The 19,115-nt window shown below is 41.2% G+C and overlaps 2 protein-coding genes across 2 annotated transcripts; both read left to right on the top strand.

Annotated features, from left to right (window-relative positions):
- The first annotated feature begins 1,223 nt into the window (after positions 1 to 1,223).
- Positions 1,224 to 11,380, top strand: melk (maternal embryonic leucine zipper kinase). The gene is made up of 18 exons (XM_086295848.1): positions 1,224 to 1,358; positions 1,569 to 1,680; positions 1,786 to 1,871; positions 3,229 to 3,345; positions 3,688 to 3,831; positions 3,927 to 3,995; positions 4,552 to 4,644; positions 4,898 to 4,996; positions 5,151 to 5,219; positions 5,537 to 5,635; positions 6,282 to 6,368; positions 6,489 to 6,620; positions 6,734 to 6,895; positions 7,753 to 8,038; positions 9,829 to 9,922; positions 10,113 to 10,269; positions 10,393 to 10,496; positions 10,594 to 11,380. The coding sequence occupies exons 2-18, from the start codon at positions 1,602 to 1,604 to the stop codon at positions 10,769 to 10,771; spliced, it is 2,055 nt and encodes a 684-aa protein (XP_086151974.1). The 5' UTR covers positions 1,224 to 1,358; positions 1,569 to 1,601; the 3' UTR covers positions 10,772 to 11,380.
- Positions 11,381 to 12,665: 1,285 nt separating this feature from the next.
- Positions 12,666 to 13,821, top strand: LOC147327885 (uncharacterized). The gene is made up of 4 exons (XM_086297603.1): positions 12,666 to 12,858; positions 13,006 to 13,077; positions 13,199 to 13,251; positions 13,330 to 13,821. The coding sequence occupies exons 2-4, from the start codon at positions 13,035 to 13,037 to the stop codon at positions 13,717 to 13,719; spliced, it is 486 nt and encodes a 161-aa protein (XP_086153729.1). The 5' UTR covers positions 12,666 to 12,858; positions 13,006 to 13,034; the 3' UTR covers positions 13,720 to 13,821.
- Positions 13,822 to 19,115: the final 5,294 nt, after the last annotated feature.

Below are 19,115 nucleotides of genomic sequence, written 5' to 3'. Positions count from 1 at the left end.
TGGTGGACCCTGTGTCTTACCCAGTGTACGCTTGTATACGGTTGACCAATGGGAATAGGTTGCTTGGTGTGATAGTTTATATTATACTACATTATGTGGACAGCCAGGTGTCACTTTTACCAGAATCCACTGGCAAATGAAGGCAAACTGGCAGAAGTACAGTGCCATACGCTGGACAGTGTTCTGGTCCTGACATTTATGTGGGCTCTACTTAAACATTGTGGTAGACCCTTCCATTGTTGCAGAAGCCTTCCACACTATTGTCTGCCTCTCTGGAAAAAAAAAAACTACTTTAGGAATGGTTTGGGCAACCTAGCAAATTCAAGTTGTTGACTTGTCCTCAATTCCCTAAAATCCAGTCTGAGTACCATCCGTGGAGACACTATCTTGCAGTTTTTTAACTAACATCTTGTTCCTGACAACACAGGATGCTTTCAGAGGACTTGCGGAGTGCATGCCTCAATAGGTCAGGCCTGTTTTGGCAGCAAAAGTGGGACCTACACAGTAGTAGGAAAAAGAGATTTCAGTGTTACAGGGATGAGTGTATGCATACCAAAACAAATAAATGATTTCTGACTGGCTGGGAGGTGTGTATTAACTTGTGGCTTGTTGGACTACTGAACCGTGTAAAGCCCAACAGAAATGCATTAACCCACATTGTACATATCTGACCAGACTAGTGCCATTAGTCCTTCCTATATGTACTCCAATATTTAACCATATTTAACCAGTATTTGTAGTTTTTGTATGCATTTAGAATATATTACTGTGCTACTTTAGCTGTATTTAGCTATATGTCAAACTACTAATCTGGGTTTTAGGGGCAAATATGTTTGTTTTGTACCTTCTTATATCCTATTTGGAAGTTAAAATAGAAATGCATACGCATTTAGCAAATAGATCATACATACACATAAATAATAAAGCACAGGTTTCCAAGCAGAACATGTATTGTAACAAGATGATGAAAATGATATTCATTTAACCCGTCAGGGGTTTTAATGTTGTCTCTGACTGGTAAAGTGAACCAAATATAACACCAAATATAAATACCATGTTCGATTTTTTTTTTAACCCCTGACTCGTTTGTATAAAAAAAACAACTTGGTAATTAACGTAATTCTGATTGTGAACCAGCCTGCAGAATGAAAACAAAGTTGCACTAACTGTGCTTTTTGTTTTACAGCTGCAGTACTCTTTTTCACCACAGGGGGAAGCACGAAGCGCAAACCGGAAGCAGGAAATGTAGTCACGTCAACGTGCGAAATTCAAACTTCTGTAACAAAACATCGGTCTGCCGGACTCGGGCTTTACCGTGTGGTTAACTGACGCTGCCGTCTTCCTCTGTTTTCGTTCAGGTAAATGCAGAATATCGAGTACTGTTTTGGTTCAGTTAAGGTTTATTGTAGTTACTTTTACCAACTGCAAGCGGTATTAATGATTTATGTTGGCTACAGTTATGCAGTAATTGACGTTAAGCTAGCTGAACGGTCACAAACCGATAACCAGTGAGTGCCAAACGTAGTTTTTTCGTGTCTGTTGCCAATTTTAAGCATTTTCCTCTCCAGGAAAGTTTACCATCTTGCGCCGGAGCAGGGAAGATGCCAATAGAAAGGACGGAGCATCGCGGAGCGGACGAGCTCCAAAGATATTATGAGGTTTATGAGACTATCGGCTCAGGTAATGCAAGGGTTAATTGATGCATTTAAGAAAACAATTACTATCTGTATCGTATCCTCTCTGAACCCTGTGTGTGTTTTTTCTTTCTTTCTGTTTTTTCCCCAGGAGGTTTCGCTAAAGTCAAGCTGGGTCGACACATCTTGACAGGAGAGAAGGTTGCCATTAAAATCATGAATAAAAAGGATCTTGGGGTAAGAAATGAAACCGGCAATAGAAAAATAGGGTCAAACACAAAAATATAGCTCAGAGTATAAAATGTCAGAAACAATTATCACAAGTTGTTGCATTCAAAAGTGAGGCAGCCTAGTTGTATGTTGGTGCCATTAGTCTATACTTGTAAGAGTTCAGTTCAGTCTTTATTTAGATCTGATAGTGAAACGGAGTGACAAGCAGTAAACAAATAAAAGATTAAATATTTACAAATATGTACCAGTTAAACTACTATTAAAACTGCTATGAACTACAGAGGGAATCATTCCTGGCTGTAAAACTCCTCCATCTAATGCACAGTACACACTGCCATAGTTACACCCTTTTCCACATCCTCTACAAAAATAATTTTAGAGTAAAATGTCAATCATATGTAATTTCTGTAATGTTCTGGAGATTGAGCTATTTGTATATATTGGAGCTCTTGGCTTTATTTTGTAACTTTGATAATGTATTGGATATTTAATTTAGTTCAGTATGTTACTCTTCTTGTTGTCTTGGAGCAACACTAACCACATAATGTCCTTAGCATTAATAAAGTATTCTGATTATCTTAAATTCAGAGTTTACACTAATGCAATTTCAGCCACTAGAACACAGATCAGAAAGTTATTGGTTGCATTTGTTGTCCATTTATCAGCAATAACAGCTGTTCAGCCAATAAAATTTGTTTCATGTTTGTCTGACAACAAACTGGTGATTTCCAATCGCACCAAGCAGTAAAATAAATTTGTGTTTCTATCAGAATTAAATTTGTTATTAACTTTTGTTCCTAAATGTCTGTAACTGTTAACTCAGTTTCACTGGCCTTTTGGTTTAGGTGCATGCAGGTCAATTAGTCATGACACATCATTTATAAAAATCAACAACTGACATTTGGCACTTTTCAATAACTATGTGCTGGAACTGCAATTCAAATCTTTTTGGCCGACTAATGATTCAACTGTTATGTTTGCTCAAGCATTCATTTGTTTACAATAAGAGTAAGATGACCTCGCCCTGAGTTGAACCTTTAATCTGGGGAGAAAAAGTCACGCCCTGGCATTTGTCCTGTTACCTTCCAAGTAATGCTGAAGCTTTTCTAACACCCCATTTTCCTCTGCAAACCGGACCTTGTCTAGAACAAGAGGTTTCAGAAAACATTAGTATGGGAGTGGTTCTTCTGAAATAACTCAGTATTTCGCTTGAGCACAATTCGCGGCTCTTGCTCGTCTTCAAATAGGCAGAACAAACAAAGAATAATGTTGTTGTTTTTTTTAAAAGAAAGAAAGTGTACAGTGCAGTAAACAGTATTTGTATGTATAAATAATTTACAAGAAATCCCTGTGTTTCACCTAGGATGACCTACCCCGTGTGAAGGTGGAGATCGAAGCCATGAAGAACCTGAGTCACCAACATATCTGTCGACTGTATCAGGTCATAGAGACCTCCACCCAGATATTTATGGTGTTGGAGGTAAGGGCATAAGCAATGTGTTATGTGAGAATGAATATAAGCTTAAGATCAATTTCTGGGGTTCTCCTCTCCCCCAGAATTTAATTTGAATAATAATAATAATGGTAAATAAAACTATGTTATCATTATCAACTTATTTTAAGTGATATTGACTTTTATGCTTATCAAATGACCTAAAATAACATGAAAAGCCACAAATTTCTTTTCGGTAAGGCAACACAGTTTTTTTTGATGCAACTATATGTGGGCTAGTTGAGATAATTATCCCCAAAACCTGCTTTGAACCAGAAAAATCCTGAATTCTTTTTTCTTCTTTCCCTCAATCTTTCATTTTACTTTCAGTACTGCCCTGGTGGGGAGCTCTTTGACTACATCATAGCTAAGGACCGCCTGTCTGAGGAGGAAACCCGGGTCTTTTTTAGGCAAATTGTGTCAGCAATGGCCTATGTCCACAGCCAAGGATACGCACACAGAGACCTAAAACCGGTAAAAAACAAACAAACAAAAACAACCACCAAAAAGTGTCATAGATCAGTTGTGGCTGTAATATGAATCTTAAAGTTTTTCTCTTTGAACTCTAGGAAAACTTATTGATTGATGGAGACCACAACTTGAAGCTTATAGACTTTGGCTTGTGTGCCAAACCTAAGGTATATTACCAAATTCCTTTTCCCTCTTTGTGTGTATTATAAATATTTAGCATCAGGGCGAGGGAAAAACGTTCTTAAGGCATTTGCTGTTTACCAAGGTACTCCTCAGTCTATTGTACAAACTAGTTCCATGCATAACACACTACACTGGTGCACGACGTGAGACAAAGCAGCACTTATGTAAAATTTGATTACCAGGCATATCTTTTTTCCAATCATATTGAACACAGAAAAACCACCCAGGGTCCTAAATATCTTTCTGAAAGGTTGTTTGTGAGTTTGGATTTTTTTTTTTTTTTTTTAGCTACTTTGGAAAATGTAGTAGTTAGTTATGGATAAGGCTTTAGTGTATCCTGATACTTATGGATGTTGCAATGAGGAAAAAAATCTCAGACAAACATCCATTTTATTTTTTCAGAAGCATGGGGAGTAAAATAATCATAAAAGGAACACTGTTGTGTAGCACATCATAACTAAAACTTAGACATGTGTATGCATGCTGTACTCGATGCTGTGTATAATCATGACCTAAATAGCATGTTGTTGCCTCTTGTAGGGAGGGTTGGGCTATGAGCTGATGACCTGCTGTGGGAGCCCTGCTTACGCTGCTCCTGAACTTATCCAGGGAAAAGCGTATATTGGATCAGAGGTATGACATGTTCTTTGGTAAATACAACTTTTAGAAATGCTGGGGTTTTAATTCAAAAATTTCTGAAGTCGCAGTATTTGCATTTGGCTTTCACCAAGATTTATGAATACCTGCCTGTTCCACGGTTCGAGTTTTTCATGGTGTCGTGATCACATTTGCTGGCGTGCAATTCAGTGCAACTGAGCTGTGAAATGTTATCTGTAACGCATGAAGCTGAAATACCGCTGTGTGGTGTGTAACTCCCTCCTCCCAGGCTGATGTATGGAGCATGGGAGTACTGCTGTTCGCTCTGCTCTGTGGACACCTGCCCTTTGATGATGACAACTGCATGATCCTCTACAGGAAGATTACAGTAAGAGCACTCTTATTTTTAAAACCTTTCCCTTAAGTTCCGGGTGCTGCTCCTCAATTTTTGTGGGCATTCAAGGAAACTCACAGCAAGCTGTTGTCTTATCATTATTATTATTATTTTTTAATGGGTTTCTTGATGTCTTCTTTATTTTCAGAGGGGTACATATGATAACCCAAAGTGGCTCTCTCCAGGTAGTATCCTCCTCCTCAACCAAATGTTACAGGTCAGTCAGTTTATTTGCTCTTGTCTTTGTATACCTGTCAGCCTCTCAACCTGTGATATGTATCATTTGTTTACTGTTCTCTAGAAAACTTGATTCTTTTTAATTAAAACTGAGGTGCAAATCTTCTTTTTTTGGTTGAATTACAGTAAGATGCAATTATGCATTTGCCTCATAAATTTATTATAACAGAACACCTCTTACTCTCAGTAAACCTAAAAGCATTTTCCAAGATTTGAAGGCAAATCTGTTTCTGCTACAGATTGTGGACTATGTAGTTTTGTGCAGGTTGAGTTGTAGTTTCTGTATGTGTCCTGCAGGTGGACCCAAAGCGGCGTCTGACTGTCAGACAGCTGCTGGACCATCCCTGGGTGATGAAAGACTACAACAGCCCTGTGGAGTGGTACAGCAGGCAGCCGGTATGGACAGACACACAAAAAAAACTGCATAAGAAAACTCATAATTGCAAATGGTAGCGTTTGCTGTGACATCGCTTTTACAGCCTTTTTCAGGCTTTTCCCCCTTCTTTTAGATTGTCCAGTCAGCATACAAGTCATTGTTCTGTGACATTACCATAGTCCTTAACATCACTTTCTTTTTTTCATCGGGATTAGTGTATGAAACAAGAACAGTCTGCAAATGCACATCTCCACCAAGGCTGAAAATTCCACACTGTACATGATGTGGAACCAGATTAGTTTGTGATATATTCTTGAGATTTTGTCCAAGTTTTCTTATTTTTATGTGATGTGCATGTGTGAAGATAGGACTGTGATATGGATCTGTGAGGAAATGACCAGTTTTGCCCTCTGCTGCAATCCTGAAGAATCCTTCAAAACAAAAATCTTGGATCCAGATGAACTCCAAAAGTTAATTGGTACTAAATTAGGCCAAGCCTGAACCTCTGTGAACACATTTTTGATGCAAAACCTTCTTCAGCTGTTTTGAATAATCCTTCAAACAAACAAACTGAATCAATGAAAAACCTCCTTGGTGACGATAATAAAATTTGTCTGTTTGTAGCTTTGTGTGTTCACAGTTTAATCTTTGTTTTGTCTTTTGTAGCTTGGCTACATGGATGAAGACTGTATCACTGAGATGGCAGTAAACATGAAGCGATCAAGACAGAGCACCACAGCGCTGGTGAAGGAGGTGTGTGTCTGTATATGCATATTTCAGCATCATTATGTTGTATTTATCATATTATACTAGAACTTGTACTTAATTTCTGTTAGACATCTACTTAAATACATCTTAAATTATCTCCCACAGTGGCGATATGACCACATCACAGCCACCTACCTGCTGCTGCTGTCTAAGAAGCAGAGGGGAAAGCCTGTCCGCCTGCGCCCTGAGCCAGCTGTCTGTGAGGACTCCTGCTCGCCTCTGCATCAGGGACTACAGGTCAGATTTAGGACCAGAGCTTCCATGATGCTCTGCTCTTTTAAAGCTGCTTACAGCTGATACTGATACATTTTGCTGTTATGGATTTTATTTTTTTATTCTATCTCTGTTAGACCAGAAAAGCTCTGCACTTCAGTGAGGATGAAGACGCTTTGATTGTGGATTCCTTGGACATTTGCTCAGACTACATCGATGATTGCCCCTGGGTTTCAGTTCCACAGCACACACCCCAGAGGGTCAGAGGTCAGCCAGATGGAATCATAAAAAAAGACACGGTATGTGGAAGTTGCTATAAGTATAGATTTCTCTTTTCTTTCATGTGTCTAAATGAGTAGACTGAAGAAAAAGGTAAACTCGGATTGAAAGCCTTCTCTTTAGACACGCTGTCCAACCACGTCAGAAGCTGGATGCGTTTAGTCGTTCCAAGTGGCCACGCTTTAAGGCAGAGTGACAAACCAGCCATTGTGGGGAAGGGGAGGCAGATGTTTAAATGTTTAAAAATGGAAAGGACACCCACTTTTCTCGCCAGGGTGGTAAACATAGAAAAGTATTCCAAATAACCACCTAATTAATCCGAAGCAGAGAGCAACCAATCCCTGATTTCTCTCTTACTGCCGTATGTCAGAAAGTACAGTCTGAACGGGAAGTTACAGATACTGAATGAATAAGAAATTCTCCAGCTGATACCTGAAAGAAGCAGGGGGATGAGGTTTTGGGTGCTTTCTGGCTATCTGAAATGCAGTTCAGATAAATCCCAAATGCAGCTTTTTTTCTGAGACACCACATTTGGGGGCGACCGTGGCTCAGGGGGGTTGGGAAGCGTGTCTGTAACCGGAAGGTCGCCAGTTCGATCCCCGGGCTCTCTCTCCTGGTCGTTGTGTCCTTGGGCAAGACACTTCACCCTGCCACTTACTGGTGTTGGCCAGAGGGGCTGATGGCGTGATATGGCAGCCTCGCTTCTGTCAGTCTGCCCCAGGGCAGCTGTGGCTACAACCATAGCTTGCCTCCACCAGTGAGTGAATGCGAGAGAGAATGAATAGTGGCATTGTAAAGCGCTTTGGGTGCCTTGAAAAGCGCTATATAAATCTAATCCATTATTATTATCATCATTTGTCTTTTGGTATTTTTAAAGAGGCTGGTATCGCCATCGGTGGAAAAAGGACATCCTTCAAGCCCGACTCCAGAGAGAGCGCGAAAAGCGACACCTCGCTACCATAGAGAGAGGAACCGAGAACAGGCCAGCGAGAACAAGGAGAATAATGATGTCCAAGACAGAGACGTTGACATTTTTGCCTTGCCTCCACCTCGAACGCCTGTATCCAGTAAGAGGAATGCACGCCTCAATAAGAATGTGTTGACCACACCCAATCAAAATGCTAATATCAACAGCCCCAAACCCAGTGTGGCCACACCTAAAGGTAAGAATCATTTCTTAATAGATTCTTGGTCACTCAACCAAAGACAGAAAATTGAGTACCGTACAGACAGTACAGAGCTCTGGGCATCGTACAGTTTATTTGTACTGTAATTGTTGTTCTCAACAAGGGTTTGAAGTGCAGTGCCTATTAGATCAGATTCGCATTAACCAGCTGCCCCTCTCCTCCACTCACCCCCTGCCCCCCCTTCATTTATCCGTCCCTCGCTTGGTCTTACACAGCTCTCATAATCACAAGTGCCACAACCACATGCCAAACATTTGCAAGTAAATTGTATTCTGGTAATAAACTCATTTATTGGGTCTGTTTTTATCCCAAAGCCACTCATATTTCTGTGATTTAGCTGTCATTTTGCCACTGAAAATGGACACACACACACACATCTATCACTGTCAACTCAAAGGTGAGGTTATTATCAAGAAGCAGCTAATTCTGTTCACTTATCTGTGAATGAAGGACACTAATATGAACGGAGAATCATTAAAGTCTTAATTATTTGTCATAGCGACTTGTCTGCTCACATGTCCAGCCTCATTAGATGCCTCTATAAATTCAGCCACCAGCTCGCTGCAGCTGACCTAGTTGATGTTGAATCCTCGGAATACGGCTCAGACCCGCTCTCTTTACAGCCTCCTGCTCTGCAAACTACAGCAAAGTGCAAACGTGCTACCTGTGACTTACTTGTCCTCATATTTCTCTCTGACTCTCTCTCTCACACACACACACACACACACACACACACACACACACACACACACACACACACACACACACACACACACACACACAGAGTGGTCTATGCGTGTCTGTCCCTAGGCGTGTGCTGTGACAGGTGTAGCTGTCTCTTTCCTTTGCTCACTGTCCCACGTGGGCTGTAGTGACATGTGTTCTCTTACCACTAAAGCCTAGCTCTCTTGTGTGTGCGTGTGTGTCAAAATCGTTATTCCTTTGTGTTCACAACTCCAGTGTCAAAGCCAGCCAGTTCGATGCATAAGAGCACAGGGCTGTTACCTAAGCGTTTTCAAATTTATTCTCATTCCAAACACTTCTCCCTGTTGAGTGACCTTGGGGTTGGTAAAAAACAAACCTTTATCCATGTTGTGTTAGCGGTATGCTTTATTTTTTGTGTTGTCTTTGATCAGCTCTTGATTTAAACTAGAGTTCCTGAGTGACAGTGAGTGAAACATTCAAACCCCAAGCTGACTATACTTCTCAGGAGCTTCACGGTTATTTCCCTAACACTACGATCTGACCAAAACAGTCATAGCCAAAAATGTATTATAAGAGGGGTTTATTTGACACTGAATTTCACATGAGTTATCAATTTTCAGTTTGATTTTTCCTTATTGGTTAATGAAATACTCACATATTTATAGTTAAATTATTTTGCTATAAAATTCTGCCGCTTGTTAAATTGGATTAAACCTGGATTCCTTCTCAGAGCCATCACAGGGTGGTGACAACGTCTGTGTAAAATCTATGGTGAAACAATCCTAGTGCTCACTTGATGCATGACTTCAGCAGGCACTGAAGACAGTCCTGATGAGTTTATGGCCTAAATCGATAATCGATAAGGCATACTGAATAAAACATGAACTGTGGTCTTTATTGTGCTTAGTGACACAAATAAAAGCAAGTATTCTTTAGGCTAGCCAACCAAATGAGCATTCGGTGTTTCTTGCTTTCTCAGTCAGATCCACCAATATGTATAGAAGTTCTGTGTTTGCAAGGTAGTAAGTTTTCAACTTTCTTAATGCACTTTTTTCTGGTAGGTGGAGACGGCTCATCCAAAGAGCACAAGAAGAGAGCAGCAGAGAACAAGGATCCTGCAAATGTAGAAATCATAGCCTTCAGCCCAGAGCGGAGGTGAGTAAAGGTTCCCTAAATGGTGCTTTCCCTTCAACAGAATTTATTCTTTACTTTTAGTCATAAGAATGGGTCATAAATGTGTTCTTGAGTCCTTGAAACCAGTAACATGTAAGCCAATGGGAAGGGCAGTTCAGGATTCCTGAGCTAAAGTGAGGCTTTTTTTTTTTTTTTCCTCTGTGCTCTTAAGGTCCAGGTCACTGGACTTGGCTGTCACAGGAGACAGTGGGAAGAAGAAACGAGGGGGAAAGATGTTTGGTTCCCTGGAGAGAGGTCTGGATAAGGTGATAACCATGCTCACGCCAAACAAGCGACGAGCTCTGCGGGATGGTCCACGTAAGATTAAGGTAATAGAAAGCCGAAAACCCCCAAAGCAGATCCATCATCAGTAAAATAAAAATTCAAAGACAATTAATTTACAGCAAAATGATAGAAATTCTGATCAGTGGCTTGGCTGTGTTTTCCACCAGGCACAGTACAACGTGACTCTGACCAGTCAGACCAATCCAGACCAGGTGCTTAACCAGATCCTCTCCATCCTGCCGGAGAAAAACATCGACTTCACACAGAAAGGGTAAGAATTCCCGTTACCTCCCTGTCTTCTGACTGGTTTGCTCACTCTTGGACCAAATGTTAATGTTTCCACATTGTTCCCATTGCCTTTCCTCCAGGTATACTCTGAAATGTCAAACCTGGGGTGACTTCGGGAAGGTGACGATGGCGTTTGAACTGGAGGTGTGCTTGCTGCAAAGGCCCGAAGTTGTTGGGGTCCGCCGCCAGAGGCTGAAGGGAGACGCTTGGGTATACAAGCATCTGGTGGAGGACATTCTCTCCACATCCAGTATTTGAAGGGGGGGGAAAAAGCACTTTCTTACCAGTATCTACTAGTCCTAAGTGAATTCGCACTGGCTTTCTTTGCTGAAGAAATACCACTGACTAACCAATGAGTGATGCAGATACATGGACAATGATCAGTCCTTCATTGTTGTTTGGAATATTGTCCGTAGGCTAGTCCGGAATTCCCAAAATACATGTTACATTAAATTTATGAGCATCACGTCTCAGGATCCTGTCTGTACAGTGCGTCTTGTTTTATGTAGAACAATTTTTAATTTCCATTTTCATAATGAGTAAGCTTTATGTAATTGATGTAAAGTGAGTTGAGGTGTGTGTCTGAAATGAAACGGGACTTCTTACACTATACCTTCCAGCTTCTTATTAACATATTTATGTCTTCTTCTTGTTGTTCTCCCCTGTAGATGCAAAATTTTTATGAATAGGATGAAGTGTAAAGAATGACTAATTCTCTGTACACATGTTTACAGCTTTCATCATGTTTTTATGTGGTTATATTAAATGTCCTTTTTTCTGTCTTGGTTTCTGTGTCACATGGTGTCTGTATGTTTTTTCTGAAAATGCAAAAGCAGCAAAAATAAATGATTTTCGCATTCATGAAGACAGATGATTGAGATGAATTCAGCTACTTTCTTAACTTCAAATGTTGTTTATTCATTCAGCAGTTGATGGAGCAGTGGTGTGTTTTACACTCTTGTCATCAGCCTTCTGTTCGTCCTCTAGGCTTCACTTCACTTTGGTAGAAAGATTGATGGTGATAGTTTATCTTAGCGAGTTTTTCTAAACATCTACCGTAAATGAAATGAGCAGTGAAAGGTGTCAAATGTCTGTAACGTTTCTCACCTCAGATACTTTTGAGTTTAAGACTACTGGCGAACAGACTTGTGGTTTTAACCGACATTTACTACAAGCTGCAAAAACAAAACAAAAAAATAGTTTCCAGTATTTTTAAGCGTTAGTAATCATTGTACAGTACACAGATAAAACATGGTGTATAAACATACTGCCCACGCATCATTGGGTTAACATAATAAAAAAAACTTGAACTGGTGTATCATGATTTTTATCATTTTTATGGCAGGAATGCCTGTGAGAGCATGATTGTTAGTACTAAGTGAAAGGCTGAAGTCATGATGAACATTACCTGCAATTTTGAACAGACCTAATAAATAAACAAACCCTGGTGAAAGACATTAAATGGTAACATAAAGACTATTAGTGCGCTTCGGCCCTTTGAGTAAACCTCCCTCTCCCCCTACTCTGACAGAATGCCACTTAATCATGACAACATTACAGCTGATCAGCATTTATTTGTAGCAGGTTCTCCTTGGTGTCTCAGTGGGGAGGAGAAGGGTAATGGTGGGGTGAGCTGATAATAACAGGAGGGGTTTAACCTTAATGGAGTGCGAGGGTAGGGGGTGGGACGATCATTTAAAGACAGGGGTGAAGGTTGGAGTTGGAGAGCGTCACATCATACTATGACATTCCAGTGACGGTAAATACCTCCTGCTGGCCTCAAGTCATTTTTTTAAGTGTTTTGGCACAAAAGCATGAATTTGATGTTTCATATAATTCAGTTGAGTTTTATAGTTGCTTCAGTGTGTTTTATATTGGAAGGTAAAGACTGCAACAATACAGAGAAAACCCCAACAATCAGATGACCCCCTATGTGCAGTTACTTGGTGACAGTGGGAAGGAAAAACTCCCTTTTAACAGGAAGAAACCACAACCAGGCTCAGGGAGGGGCAGCGATCTGCTGTGACTGGTTGAAGGTGGGAAACAGGACAAAAGATGCACAAAACATGCAGAGAAAAGAGTCTCTAGGTGATCTTTCAGCTGTGAAAGTATTCTTGATATCACCCCTCCCCTCAAACAGGTGGCGCTGACATCCCTAAAGTCAGTGTGGAGTGGTTCAGGCCATGCTTCTTTTCTTTTTTGTTGGAAAACTGGCACAACAAGGGGGAATGTTGCATAACTTCCACAAGAGGATTACTTAAGTAAAGCTGAAAACTTTGCTGAATAAAGGTCGGTGTGACAGAAGGAAGCAGGAGTGAGCTGATACACAGTGGGAGCAGTGTTGGGTGAGAAATTAAACTCTTGCTGTTGTTTTTAAGCCATGCAGACACTGTCCTAGATTCATGTGCGAGTGCTCGTGAAGGCTAGTGTAGGCATTAAACCTTAGTGAAGGCTTAATGTTGCTGTTGAATTGTTTTGTTTGTTGATTTCAGGATTGTAAGTGTGAAGCTGTGTAGGAGAAATGAGGCTATTGCTGGCTGTCAGTCTCATTCTCCTCTTCCTATGTAAGTAGATGTCTTTTAAAGAATGCAACCATCACTGATGAGGTTTAAAAGCTTTGTTTGATTCAGTCGTGTTTTGCTCTTATCCAAGTAAAGTTGTGTCTGTATGTTGCTAACTTTTCAGGGCTTCACAAGACTCAGACATCTAGTGTCACCTTGCACATGAATGCTCGTGAGGTAGGTTGACAAAAATAAATAATGCTATAAAGAAATATATAGTGTGTGTATTTAACGCCCACCTTTTGTATCTTTTAGGCAGTATCGATGAGTGAGGCAGCAGTATCTCTCCTCTTATCGCCTCTGTCTCTGTACTCCTGGATGACCTCCACGTTGCTCAGGTTCCTTCTGTCCGTCCCAGCTCTCGTCTTCAGCTCCTGGTATCACTCCTTGCTGCTGATCCTGGCTGGGCCTTGGTGTGTTGCCACTGTCTGCTTCTCTCTGCTGGTGACCGGTCTCCATGTTTCTCTCTACCTACTTCACCTCGGGCTGGTGGCTGGGGCGGTAGCCATTTTGGCTGTCAGGCAACACAAGATGGCTGACGGTGACACCCCCAGGGAGAAAGTATTAAGCCTACAGAAGAGCGTAGAAGGGCAGCAAACCAAAAGCAGGCTAATAATTGGTAAAAGAGCTGCCCAGCAAGGCTGAGTTGTGTAAAATGATGATGTGTGAATAAAAATCCACCTTAGTTAATTGCTTTTACCTTTGTTTATTTAATGAAAGTAAACTTTTAGTTGATTTTTACATAGATTCTGTGTTTCTGTCTTTTACTGGGTTTGGGACAACCTTACAAGGAAGCAAAAAGAAAAGGGGAGGGAGGAGGGCACTAGTGAGTCCTCGTGCCCTAAATGAGGGTGAAAATATATCTGCTCGTTGCTACTTTAACAAAGAGCCTGCAGTTGTCCACTTATCGGTCTCTCTCATTTTCTCTCGTCGTCTTTAAACACGGCCCCCAATTATCTGCGGATTGTTGTGCTGTTTGCTTCCCATCTGCAGATGTTATCATTAGACGTGTCTGTCAAATGGAGATGAGAAGATAAGAGAAGAACCGAAAATGTTCTGCATTCGTAACGTTTATGCAGCGGAGTCCAGCGGTGCAGGACATGCAAACCACATTCCTGAAAAACACTAATAAAGCGAGTTAACAGGGAGAGAAACTGCATGTGGTGGAGGCGTTGAGCCAAGGCGGCAAATGCTTGCCCAACCAAGTAAACAGCGTATGCAGACAAACTGTGGCTCCCTGATCACAGTGAAGCATTAAAACTGCACAGAAATAACAATCTTATCAAAATGATCAACACTGCAGCCGAAGAGTTTAGCCGTTTAAAAAGTAACCGGTGAACTTTCTGTGCTGTTGTCTGTACAAGCGTGCGAGAAAGAGACAGAGAGAGACAGAAGGGAAATGAGGCTGGATCATAGAGATTTATTACATGGCCGTGGCATCCTAATTAGCATAAAGACTGGACTGGCCCACTCAAGCAGAGAATTAAAAACCTTAATTGTGCTGTCAGCCTTCCTCTCTCTTTCTCACTGTTGACTCTACTTCATTCCGCTCGCATTCGTCTCCTCCCGCTTTCCTTGCCCTCTCTTCTCTGCTTATGAAGTAGCGAGCGTCCGTGCCGTTTAATTGTTGGTGATAAATGGGAAGCAGGATGTTTGTAATTGTCTCAGAGATTCGTGTGTGTGCGTGTGTGTGCGTGTGTGTAGGGGGAAGGACGACAGAGATCGTCGAGAGGAAGAGGACGAGGAGAGTTATCCTGTTTTGTAAGAAGAGAGTGGGGAAGCCATTTATCAAATGTTTGTTTGAAGGAGGAAAATTAGCTTGGCAGACGCAGGCGAGGAAGTGCTAGTTGGATTTGATCCCAGGCCAAGCTGATGCTTTTTCCTAGTTGTTTAAATCTCCAACATAATTCAGTGCTCACATTATAGAAAGTAGAAATGTTTCATGTTTAAGACTTACAAATGTTTCAGATTCATATGGGGATTACATGATTGAGCAAATGGGGGTCAGAAATGATATACTAGACAATATAGTTCATATCCAAATGATTAAATCTGATTGTATTGCAAAATAGACTTAAGATAGTGTCCGAAATACTTTTGTTTGACAGACACTTCTGTATGTTAAGGGCTAACATACAGAAGTGTAAGTCAGGTAAGTCCAACAGTCTAAATTAAAACTGTTTGTCTAAAACTGATGTTCTAAATTGACCATAGATGTTTATTTTTTAGCCCTTCGATAGATTGGCGTCCAGGTTGTACCCGGTGTCTCACCCAATGAAAGGCCATGAATTTGATAAGCATAAGAAAATGGATGAATGACAGGAACATGGCAAAGAAACTACAAAAGCCAAAAAGCTGCTGAGGCGGAGGATGGGAAAAGACGTTATGAAGGTGGGACTGAAAAAACAAACAGTCTCTCGAGCTTTCAGTGAGTAATCTTTGCTTATTTCACAGGTGGAAAAAAAACCCCTATGACCAAATTCTGATTAGCAAATTGGAGCACCTTGAACTCATAATTTTTTTCCCTGCAAATGACCAAAATCAGTTAATAATTTATACGTCCATTACTAAACTATCTTATCTTGGATTTATTCTTCAACCTGCAGTTACTGTTGCCTGTATTTTGTCCCTGTCATATTACTGTTGAATAATGAGATGCCCACTATGTCATTTTTATTCCTCAGACTACTGAAATAAATTGGAGGCTCTGCTCTTTTCTTGCCCTTTTCTATGGTAAATTATGGTATTATAGCTTGATTGAAGAGAAAATTATGATCTAGAAACTCAGAGTTAATCAAGTCAGATTTTACTGAACCTGCTTTCCACAACAGGGTCAGCGCGTTCGGGATTAGGACCCACTGAAATAGGTTCTTCATTTGGATTCTTTAGTTTTTAGCACTTGTAGCTTTGTTATAGCTTTTTCTGTTCTTGTACGTGGACTACACCTCTGACCATCACAGTGTGAATATTTGCCAGTTTCCTGAGATAAAATCCAGTGAAAACCCAATTAAAAAAAATAAAATAATGGCATTTATTCACATAAAAGATGTCAACATAATCTGAATAAACGTAATATGCTTGCTCGACTGGAGAAAAATTAGTTGGATGAAGGAGGGAGGAGGAACACAGAGGAAGTAGGATAGCACTGAAAGGCTTTTCTAAAGGAGGAGGAGGAAATGTTTTTGCGAGGGTCAGTCCTGTTTGTGCGTCTCTGCTGTCAAAGCCTCTCCTGCAGTAGCAGACGAGGTTAAGACTTAGGAGGCCGGGCCCTCTCATACGGCGTCTCCCTCAGCACTGACAGCTCACTGAGGCACACACACGCTCACAGACAACACGCACTGCCTTAAACTTTCCACTTTACCCCAGTCCTCCTACCTCCTTTTAATGCATCTGCCCTTCTCTTCCCTCTCTGTCTCCCGCTCTCCCTTTGCTTCCATTTCTCTCATTGTTTTTCTGTTTCTATCGTTCTTCTTTTTCTTCTCACTCTCTCTAATTGGTCTCCGCTAGGTTTGCTTAGACAGGCCTATTCATCATAGCACTATCCTCAGAGACAAACCCTCAGGGAGCAACGGGGAGATAGACAGAGTCAGACGGGAGGGCGATAGGGTCTGCCGCTTGTCAACCCACTTCTCTCCTCTTTTCCCCCTCCCTCTTTACTTCCCCCTCTCCCTCGTCTCTCTGCTCGGTACGTAGATGTCAGTTTTGCAAAGGGAAGTGGGGGTGAGGGAGGTAAAGAGGGAGGGAATGTAGACACATTAGTTAGGCTATTAGTTCAACAAGCTGCTTCCATGCCTGTCAGTGGTCCAACATCCAGCCACACGCACACACTATTCTCACGTCTGACATTTGTTACATGTAGTATCTGTGAGAGAGTGATTGTGAGTGACGGGTTGAGTGTGGGGGGTGGAAAAAAAAAACTTTACATGGAGCTGAGTGTCTGTCATTTCTGGTGTCCGGAGAGCCTTAATGAGCAAAACACAGCATATAAAGACTTTCTACAACCCTGCTCATTTTTACCAGTGTCACTGTGTATTGCATTTCTGAGACTTCAGTGTGTGAGCGGACGCGTGCGTATGTGTGTTAACATGATCGCTGTTGTAAAGGGCAAAGAGAAACATGTAGAGCTTCATTGTGAGAGGTCCAAATGTCTGCTTTGATAAGGTCAAACGAGATTTTTTCCACTGTAAGTGTGTCAGAGAGTTTCTCTTCTCTCCTGATTTGATGGGCCAGCAGTCAGAGCAGCTTTCTTCTTCTTCTTGAGATTTGCTTGACTTAGGCGGTAATAAAACCGAGCGATAAAAGGTACACATAGAAAGTGCTTGTATGACATTTGTAACACAGGTTCAAGTAAGACAAACACTTTAAGGATCCCTGGACTCGACTGCTCCCAACCTTTTTAGCTTGTGACCTTTAATAATGAAGGTGTGTCTGGTGACATGATAAAAATGTTTCCAGGATTCATTCAGGATTATTTAGGGCTTAAGCATGTCCGGTTAAGTCAGAAGTCATTATATATAATCTTGCTGGGACTGAATTATTTTCTCAAAAATAGAAAAAAAAAAAAACGAAATTAGAAGGTATGACGGGCACTAGTAGTCCATCATATTAGAATACAATCACGTGAAAAACAAAGTACACCCTTATGCTTCCATAGGAATTAAGAGGCCAAGTAGCAGCCAGGTGTTGTTGCACCATTCAGATGTGTGATAACACAACATCAGAGTCATCCCAGGAGTGGACTTCCATGCAAATTCACCCTAGGGTCAGACCATCCAATATTCAGAGAAACACATTTCAGTCTCTACAGGCCTCAGTTGAGATGTTAAATACAAAGCTTAATATCTCGTAAAAAACATGGGTGCACAGCTCAGATTTGCAAAGTTTCATTTGATCAAATTAAAAGACTTCTGGAACAATGTTCTTTGTAGATTAAGTAAATTTGTTTAGTCGTAATGCATAGCACCATGTTTGCAAAACTCAGCATGAACACCTGATGCCAACTGCCAAGCACGGCAGTGGAGGGGTGATGATTTAAACTTCTTTATTTCCTTCATTTGTTGCAACTAAGTCATATTTATATATTCATGCTATGGTCTCCCTAACTCTTCACTGAGCTATCTTGAACCTCAACAATTCTCTTACTTGAATTAATTGTCATCTGCAGCTACTGAGGAGGGGACAATTTAAAAGCAATCCAGTGTTTAACAGACTTTTCCATCACCAGTGTTCTTGCCTGCTGATAGACCACAACCACAGCTGGAAAAGACGGTCAAATCAATGGAAATAAGATGCAATTGAAACAAACCAGGAGATAGCATAGCATTAACTATTCCCCATCCTCAAAGATGTCTCAAGATGTAAACTCATAGCAGAAAAATCAAGGAGAATGCGCCTGGACATGAATGGAAAGAAAGCAAATAGAGATGGGAATGCAAACACAGCAGAAGTCATGAATATGCAGCATACAGCTCACCCCCTGCTCCATCCTTTTCCTCTGTATGTTTTGTCAGATTCTTGCTGCCTTCTCCTCCTGTTTGATTCAAATCCCCTGCTCTCTCACTCCTAATACCTCTTCAGCATCTCTTCTCCTAACGCCCCTCTCTCGTGCATGAGCCCCTCTTCACTAATCATCTGAGGCCCAATTATACTCAGTTGGCCCCGCACCACCTCACTACAGGGGCTCTGGAGGGCCAAAATATACCGATGCTGACTGACGTTAATTTGCATGACTTCTTGGCCTCCATAAGTACCACTGTTGTCTGTCTTCTGCCGTTGCATAGGAAGCCAGAGGAGGAGAAGAAGAGGTAGAACATGTCATGTTATGTAATCCGAAGCACTAGTAGGAGAGTAAAGAAGGCAGGGAGTGTCGCACTGCTTTCTAACTAAGTACTGTCAAACCCTTATTTTGCAGGCAGACATGGATCTGACAGGCTAACGTTTCTGGCAGTTTGGCAGTGTTTGCCCAGATATCTGTAGTCTACTGGCGGATGCTGTCCAAGATAAAGACAATGTTGGATAACACCTCCCACCCACTCCATGAC

Source organism: Aulonocara sp. 'chitande type north' Nkhata Bay, linkage group LG6, assembly GCF_057382095.1.
Source record: "Aulonocara sp. 'chitande type north' Nkhata Bay isolate Kocher_YH1m ecotype deep benthic linkage group LG6, A_spYH_male_GT1.1, whole genome shotgun sequence".
In the NCBI taxonomy this organism is placed as follows: Eukaryota; Metazoa; Chordata; class Actinopteri; order Cichliformes; family Cichlidae; genus Aulonocara; species Aulonocara sp. 'chitande type north' Nkhata Bay.
Note: the sequence above shows the minus strand (reverse complement) of the source record. Positions and strands in the feature narration are given on the sequence as shown.